This window comes from Polistes fuscatus, unplaced genomic scaffold (genome assembly GCF_010416935.1).
Source record: "Polistes fuscatus isolate 324 unplaced genomic scaffold, CU_Pfus_HIC Scaffold2, whole genome shotgun sequence".
Taxonomy (NCBI): Eukaryota; Metazoa; Arthropoda; class Insecta; order Hymenoptera; family Vespidae; genus Polistes; species Polistes fuscatus.
The window spans coordinates 7513888-7522731 of record NW_025113096.1 but is presented as its reverse complement, the minus strand read 5'-3'; the positions used below and the strand labels follow the sequence as shown (position 1 = coordinate 7522731).

At 40.8% G+C, this 8844-nt stretch overlaps 1 protein-coding gene across 1 annotated transcript; it reads right to left on the bottom strand.

Moving 5' to 3' along the window:
• Positions 1–3772: 3772 nt before the first annotated feature.
• LOC122517203 (homeobox protein abdominal-B-like) lies at positions 3773–8318 on the bottom strand. The gene is made up of 2 exons (XM_043635640.1): positions 7193–8318; positions 3773–4281 (listed from the first exon to the last, which is right to left on the bottom strand). Exons 1-2 carry the CDS (start codon positions 8316–8318, stop codon positions 3773–3775), a joined length of 1635 nt encoding a protein of 544 aa, XP_043491575.1.
• Positions 8319–8844: the final 526 nt, after the last annotated feature.

Genomic DNA, 8844 nt, shown 5'->3' with positions numbered 1-8844 from the left:
CTTGAAGAGAACTATACATTATCCCGAATCCACTTTCATAGATTTTTAAAATACTTAAACAAATCCTTCACAGTCATGCTTTTAGACTCGATTTATACACGTACGTCGCATATTATTTTAATTTATGTATATATGTATTTATATATATAATTATTCTTACTCCCTTTCTCTCTCACTACGTTCATTCACTCGTTCGTTAGACCTATAATAATTCGCAAAAATTTTGTAACACGTTTTATCCAAGAAGAAAAGTTAACAAAATTTTTTTATTTTCGTATATATTTTTCTTCCCTTTTGTTTTATTCTATTCTTGCATACCTACATACTAAAATTTTATTAACTTTCTTCGGAAAAAAAGCATATTCGTTATTTTGGAAAACGCACATTCTCCTGGACGCACATAATTATCCACACATATTCGCATACACACATTCAAATGCATACGTCGAAGACGTATCGAGACACTCGAGAAAACGAATATACATATATGTATATATGTATATATTTGCATATATATATATATTTATTTATATATATATGTGCGTGTTCGCATATATATACGTGTATACACATATATGTAATATCTATGTAACATGTGCTTAGGAAATAGTGGGCCAAGGTTGCACATTTTATACAGGACGAACGGTATTAAAACATGATTTATCGACAAATTTGTTCTTACAACATTTCTTCTCATTATTTTGAATATATGTAAATATTTATTATTAAATATATTATTTCCTTTTTTTTCCAATTTCAACGTTTAAACAAATTTATAATAGAATAAAAAATCAATCACGTTAGATTTACTTGATTTATAGTTTGTAAAACAAAAGAACAAACACGGGAGACCTATTCGGAATAAATTTCTCTAATTTGTTTTTCTTTTTTTTTTTTAAAAAAAAAAAGAAAAAACAATTAAAATCAAAAATAAAAATTAAATGAAAAAAAGTATTTGAAACGATTACGAATGTGACGTATTAACGTTCGTAAATTTTTAGTCGAGGTCAAGATCGTTCATCGATTTTCTCAACGTTCGTTCGAGGGAGCAAGGGAAACAAACGTTCGTAGGACACGTAAGAGGAGAATCACGTTACGTAAAAGTCGAGCTGCTAGTCGAGTTATTACGTGCATAATCAATGCCCTCTTCCTTTTTTTCTTTCTTCTTTTTATTCTTTCCTACCTAATCATTCATTTTACTTCCGCTAGGTTAACACGATTCTAACATCTTCGAATTATCATCGAAATATCTAAAAAAGAAAATAAGAAAAAGTTAACAAAGAAAAAAAAATTAAAAATTAAAACTAAAAGAACTATGAAAAAGGAATGAGATCGTAACGAGAAAAGGAACTGGCGAATCAAAATGATGACATTTAAAATATCTAACGAGACTCCAATCCAGACGTTGGACGTTGGTAAAGTTTTTCTTTTCTCTTTGTTTCTTTTTCTTTTTTTCGTTTTCTTTCGGCAAAAGAGCAAAGAGCGATAGAAAAAATAGAAAGAAGAAAAGAAAGAGAACATGAGAAAGAGAACAGAGATCGAAGTTGAAAATATTCAACGATTGCATCTATAGCTAGCGATAAAACGAACCAAACTAGTATATTTCTATTATTTTGTCTTTCCTCATTAAGTACGTTATGTCAGACCAGAACGAACGAAAAAGATTTTCTCTTCTGGTTGGATTCGAGAACTCGCGTGGGCGAGTTTTCTCGCAAAAATATTGCAACCGTCTAGAAACGATCGACCAGTGGTACCGTAACAACGCCTTCTTCTCCAACGAAGATTCAAGAGCAAAGCTAGCTGTTAGATAGCTTGGGACTTTAAGAAACGATACGCTCGATGGGGCTTCTCACTATTCGATTTCACCGTTAGTTGCCTACTTTCGATCTAAAGAAATGCACAGGTAACAACTAAAAATGTTTGTTTCTTAGTGTCGAACAAATCAACCACCGACATTATTCGATTCCTATTACAAATTGATTCCTTCTTATTTTCTTTGATTTATTTTTACTTTTTTTCCTCCTCCCGTTTCTTTTTCTTCTTCTTCTTCTTCTTCCTCCTCTTTAACGATTTTATTCCTATCTAAATTACAACGAAGAAAGATTTGAAATTTTCAAATGTAACAAATTTCAAATAAAGCACCAAATCGATCGAAATCATCAGTCGATACGTTTTTTTTCTTCATAAGAATTTATTCCAACTTACCATCTTATTCATCCTCGACTTTCACGTTTGTCTTCTCCCCTATAGTGTCGTTCCACTTCTAATCGTAAGAAAGGGGATGCCTTGGAGTTGATGTTCTAACACAGCACGACTTGAATTACAACGAAAATTGCAACGATTTACTACTAACGCTGGGACTCAACGCGTTTTACGAATTGGAAAAAGAAGAAGAAGAAGAAGAAGAAGAAGATGAAGAAAAAAAAATAAAAACAAAAACAAAGAGAAGAAGAATAAGAAGGCGTGCGTTTCTCGATAAAAGGGGTGAAAATTGTATGAGACGCTAAAGAAGACGCTAATTACACTTTTACCTCGTATCTATATCCATATATCTATATATCTATATATAGATATATATATAAATATATATGTATATGTATAATTGGATAAAATACTACCGATTACGGTTTGGACAGATTGCTTTGTGTCGCGCGAAGTATTTTGCCCGACGATGATGACGATGACGACGATGACGACGATCAACAACGCGTTCAACTAGAAGCTGGTCGACACTGGACATCGACATACTCGACGAAAAGTCTCCGGAGCATTTGATGCATCCGTTGTCTGCTCTTTAATTATTTTTTTTTAATTTTTTTTTATACAACAACCTTCCGCTTGCATTTAATAGATAACCGTTTTAATAATACATAATAATATTTAATAATAGTAATAATAATAATAATAATAATAATTAATAATAATAATAATAATAATAATTAATTAATAATAATAATAATAATAATAATAATATAATTATTATTAATAATAATATTTATACTACTCGTATCGTATCTCTCCGTAAAATGATCGAACAGTTTATAAGACTGTTGAAAGTAATACGGAAAGACAGATATAAAGAAAGAGAGAAAGAGAGAAGAGAAAGAGAGTCCAATGCGTCGACGCGTGCACGCGTGTACACATCTTTCGTTGTACGCGACCGGCTGTAGTACCGAGCTAGTTGTGTACGTAATGTAGTTTCTCTGGGGCGTCGGTAGATCGAAAGAATTCAGGCGGCCAAGCCATGCGAGGTTTGATGAAGAAGCGCAGGATATTGCTGTGTTACATGCGGTAGTTGATGATGGTGATGATGATGATGGTGATGATGATGGTGCGGGGTGGTCGCGTGAACGTGTCCATGTGGATGGACGATCGCGACGGTTCGATCGTTGGTAGAACCAGCAGCACTGGCGCCACTCGCCGATCGGATAGGAGTCGCGGAATTTCCGTGTGTAAGTGGACTCTGCGGAATGCCGGCTGTTGCCGCTGCTACCACCAAACTCGCATGGCCTCCGACCCCGTGGGTTCCCGTCGACACGCCAATTCCGCTGGCATTGCTGCCACTCATAACACCGGTCATGACACCAGAACCGAGACCAGAACCGAGACCCGAACCGAGACCCGTACCAACACCCGAACCAACACCCGAACCAACGCTAGAACCAACGCCTACGTTGCCTCCGTTGCCAATCGTTGCTGCTGTTGTTGACCCAGCGCTAGACGAGGAACCATGAGGGTAGTGGCCGAAGACGACCCCAGAGAAGGCCACGGGTCACTGATGGTGATGCTTCGTAGAACCGTTTGCATGGTGCGCCTGCGCGACCACGTGATGACTCGAGGGCGCCGCATGACCGGCACCTGGATGATGGTGACCACCGGTCGCACCTCCTCCACCGTGGTGGTTCGCATTGTTTGCGCTATTGTTATTGTTATTATTGTTATTATTATTATTCTGCTGTTGTTGAGTTTGGCGCTGCGTATTCTTCTTGTTCTTCATACGTCGATTTTGGAACCATATCTTCACCTGCCTCTCGGTCAAATTCAATGTCCTCGCGAGTTCCCATCGTTTCTGCTTCGAGACGTACGCGTTGTATAAAAACTCCTTCTCTAACTCCAGGGTCTGATACTTTGAATACGGCTTGCGCTTCTTTCGAACCGTCATTGGACCCGTCCAGTCTAAAGGCGTCGAACCACCGCAACCCACACCTACGCCGACGCCCACGCCGACTCCTGCCAGGGAACCTGCTGGAAAAAACGAAGATGGGGAGGAACCCCACATCACTTAACACAATTAGTTTGTCAGTTATAAGACTGCTTATGTTTTTTAGATTTTTTCATTCGCTATGGATCATCTTTTAATTTAGATAGAACGATCTTAAGGTGCGTTGAAGGGAAAAAGGAATAAGGTGTTTAATTAGGATTACGATTTGTACAAATATCATATTTCATTTTTTCTTAAATCACTGTTCCCAACCTTATTACATGTTTCTTGTATCGTATAGATCAAAACATAATCAATGTCAATTAAATTTACGAGCGAAAAAAATCTAGGCTCGTAAGAACAGGGCCCAAGAAGGTCAATGCTCGTTCCTGAAATGTCTCTAACGTTAGTGAGAACTCGTGTAGAATGCGTAAATGTGAACTGTATAGACAGTCGGGTTTATATGTATGGTATATGCACACGAGGGTTGTCGAAGAGTCACCAGCCGTTCTCGAAAACACGGCAAAACGGTATGATATAATTGGACCGGTTGTACTATCCAAACAAAAAGCATTAGCTCTCTGTTCTGCCTCGCGGAATTATTACTAGCTACTCTCCTTCCTTTCTCTTCGCTTTTCCTTTATCTCCTTTTCTTAGTTCAATAAGAGTCAACCTTACTAAGTAGTTAATTCAGACATTTACTCGCGCCGGTGATTCCTGTTGCTACTTACGAAAACATTGCTAAATTCATAAACCGTTTATATTGAAAAAGGAAACATTGTTCTGATGCAAACTGTAACTTACTGTAAGCAAAGCTACGATTATGAAAACGTGTCAATCTAATCAGAGTTATGTAAGTTCTTTTAATGTTCCAGGATTTTTCTTTCATTCAACTTAATTATTATTTTTTAAATGTATGTGTCAATGTAAAATTGTATAAAATAATAACAACATTTAAAAATATTTTAATTCCAATAATTATATTCTTAATTAGAGTATTTATATTGAAAATATTATGTGATAATAAAAAGTTTTTAATAATCATTAACAAATGAGCTTCTTTTACTTTTTTTTTAATTTAATACTTGTTCGATCTATCCGAGACTTAATGAAATCATTTCGATCAATTTGAATTTAACGTTGGCTTGGATATTTCGATTAATTAGGCGTAACCCAGATGGACATAATAAAAGCCTAACAACGATCATCTTCTCGTCTCGCTACGCAATGCGGTATAATTGCTTAAGCGACAGGAATTTATTACTCACTAAAACCGTAGAAATATGCAAATTATTTAACAAAGGTCAGGATTCTCATGAATTTCGATAGGTTTAAGAGAGATGTTCATGGCTTTTCGCCATAAGAATAATAACGACCAATCAATTGTCCCAACTATGACACGCTGTTCATTTCGTCCTTAAACATCGCGTGAACTTTCATATTCTGCGCGCCTATACAAATCGATACTTTATCGAATAGATGGAATTCTATCTTTATCCTTAAATAAAATGTATATACGTACATATAGATCATTTGAAAATATTCTGAAATTTTTTATTGGGAGTCGTAGAAACGATAAGACAATCGAAAGGAACAAAGTATTGTAGAATCGTGTTTGCAAATAACCAAGTACGATCGTGGGGAGAGAATATTTGAGATAAAACAATATCACCGTCCAACATTCGATCTTCTCTCGACCAGTAGAAACGTGTCCTATAGTGAATACATATGTAACGGGAAAATAACATAAGTTGAGAGAAATCGATACAGTCGTATCTATCAAACAACCTTATGAATAAGATATAACAGGAAGAAGTAAAGAATCTCGATCGAATATCCGACTCACTTAAAATATGTCAAACCGGTATGTGTATATTTTATTCTTTTTTCCAAAAATTTACTCTCACGACGTTTAATAATATAAATTCATTTGAAAAATAAAAACTTTAAAAAATTATTTTACGAATTTGAGATAAGATAGAAAATATTTTAAAAAGTAAAAGATAATATCGAATAAACGAAGTTATTATCGAAAAATAAGAATATATTTAACGAGTAAAGAAAATATCCAAGTGTTGAATTTGACGATAAATCGAATAAAAGGGAACAGTGATTTACTTCGATAAAAAAGCGCTGCAAATCCACCTGCTCGAGCTCGTTACTCGATCAAGGCTCGTTCGTTCATATAGAAGAGAACGGAACGAAACATTACACACAGTCACATACATACACAATACATATATACGTACGCAAGCGTACGTGTATGGAGTTGACGATAGGGGCCAAGTGGCGGTACTTTCTTACTGTGAGCAGAGTGAACGGGCAAAGATAATAGCGCTGCCATCTATTGGGAGCCGTGTACACTAGACACAGCGCTTTTCAGAGAGACTTTGTATGTGTTATGTAGACGTATACGTATATATGTAAATGTATATGATGCAGCTTGCGCGCGTACATCTTTCTCTCTCTTTCACTCACTCATTCGCTTCCTCTTTCTTTCTCTTTTTAACTTATGCATACTATTAACTCGAGTAGCGATAACTCGCTTTATCGGGTCTCCGCGTGTACGACTTCGAAGGTAGAAGCGATTTAGTCGATAAATGAGAATCGTATATATGCGAGGTATGTATCAAGAACAGAGAAATAGATAAAATAAACTAGAAGTTCCGTGGGAATAAAATGAAATAAAATATATGAAAAAAAAGGGAAGAAAGAAAGAAAAAGGTGTTAGAATGGATTTCGTAGGTTGGATAGTTGTATTTAGGAACATAGGAGCATGGGTAAGAGCAGGGAGCAAAGGATAAGAGGCGAGGATGGCACGGGGCTTTGGAATGGATCAGCTGATCGGAGGCGCGCGCCTGAGTTTTACGAGTTACGGCCGCCAATAAAGTCAGAGAGCCGCGGCTCGCACGTTGCAGGTTCGAGTAAAAGAGAATAAGAGAGAAAGAGAGACGAAAGAAAGACGGAAGAGGAGTCAGAGTCGATGCTTACCTGGGGGTGGATAGGGACTGGAAGTGACGGGTTCAGGTGCCCCATAGTTCCTCAGTCCACCATAGCCATCGTGAGGGAAGGCTCCTTCCGCTGCGACCATCGCGGCTGCAACTCTGCCTCGATCGTCGACCGCAGAGGGTGTTAGATATGGAACAGTCGGCTGCGAGTGTGGATGATGATGAGCCGCTGTGTCAACTGGATGATGATGCCTCGCAGTCGTGTAGGGCGCGTAGTTGCACCAGCTCTGTCCAAAGCTACTCTGGTGGCAAGAGGATACGGCAGGATCGGGTGGTCCCGTGGCTGCTGCAGTGGCCGAGGAGGAACCACCGGCTGCACCGCTGGATGATCCGCTCGCGGTAGCAGCCCCCGCGGAATTGTACGGCTTGTAGTCCGGCGTGGTAGCTGCCGAGGCCACGGTCGCGGTTGCAGGTGACCAAAAGGTCACCGCTGGTCCAGCTTTCCGGTTGTCCCTCGAGGAACCGGACGTCGAGGTCGGATCGGCCGCCAGATTGTAATACGTCGGGGCGTTATTAGCCCCGTACGTTTGATGATGATTTAACGAGTCGCTCGTCGCGGAGGAGTAATGCGTGTCCTGAGGCTGATGAGGACTGTAACTCCAACCGCCTTGCGAGCCCGCCGAGGACGAGTGCGAGTGTCGTATCACGCCCGATGCCGCGGCGCCAGCCGCTCCGACCGATGATGCCTCGACACAGGATACCTCGCCGTAGCTCGAGCCGGTTCCACTTGCCCCGCCTGGGGTAGCCGTAAGCCTTTTCGCAGGTATATGAAGTGGTCCAGCCGCGCTGTTGCTCGCGACCGAGGAGGCGCTCGGCGAGGTCGAGCTGGCACTTGCTGACGGTGCCGATGGTGCGGTCGTGCCTGATGATGCTGGGGCACCCGGGGAGGTCGGTGTAGTTGCTTGCTGCTGTTGCGATTGTTGTTGCTGATGAGAACCTCCAGTCGAGCTCTGTTGTTGCTGCTGTTGTTGCTGTTGTTGTTGTTGGAGCGATACAAGAGTCGAGGCTGTAGTTTGAACCGGCGGTGGACTGTCGTCGTAGAGGGCACCGTTCATCATGGACCACCAGGTCACCCCGGCGGAATGCCCCGCTCCGGTGGCTGTCCCCATCGGCGTGACGGAGCCAGGGTGGCCCACGCCGGAGCCGCACAGCGGCGCGGCGTGAACATTGTCGTACAGCGTCGCCGTTGAGCAAGCCACGTGATCGGTGATGGTGCAGATGGTGGCGATTTATTACCGATGTTATAACGCCGATGTCGAGGGACGAAGGCGATTCCGTGGCACCCACGCCGAGCGATTAAAGGAGATGACAGGTGGTAATAGTGGTAGTGGCGGAGAAAAGATCGAGTTATGGGATGCAAAGGAGGGAGGGGTCAGGGGGATATAAAGGGTAGAAAGAGAGTTGGAAAAGCAGAGACCGACCGAGCGGGTGATGTTCAGCGAGAAGCGAGACGGTCCGTCATCGAGGAGTGGACGCGCGCGACAAAGTGCGAGGATCAGCGTCGAAGATTCACCGCCGCCGGTGGTGCGAGCATAGCAAGGCGGACCAAGAGTAAATAAAGAGCGCGCGTACCGATCGTAAGGAACCGTGGTCAGGAGGGGAGAGGGTGGACGGGGCAAAGGAGGCTCGGAAGGG

Coding starts and splice junctions, on each gene's coding strand:
- LOC122517203 (XM_043635640.1), bottom strand. CDS start 8,318: ATGGGGACAGCCACCGGAGCGGGGCATTCCGCCGGGGTGACCTGGTGG. Junction 4,282..7,192: donor CAGTCCCTATCCACCCCCAG/GTAAGCATCGAC, acceptor AATTGTGTTAAG/TGATGTGGGGTTCCTCCCCA.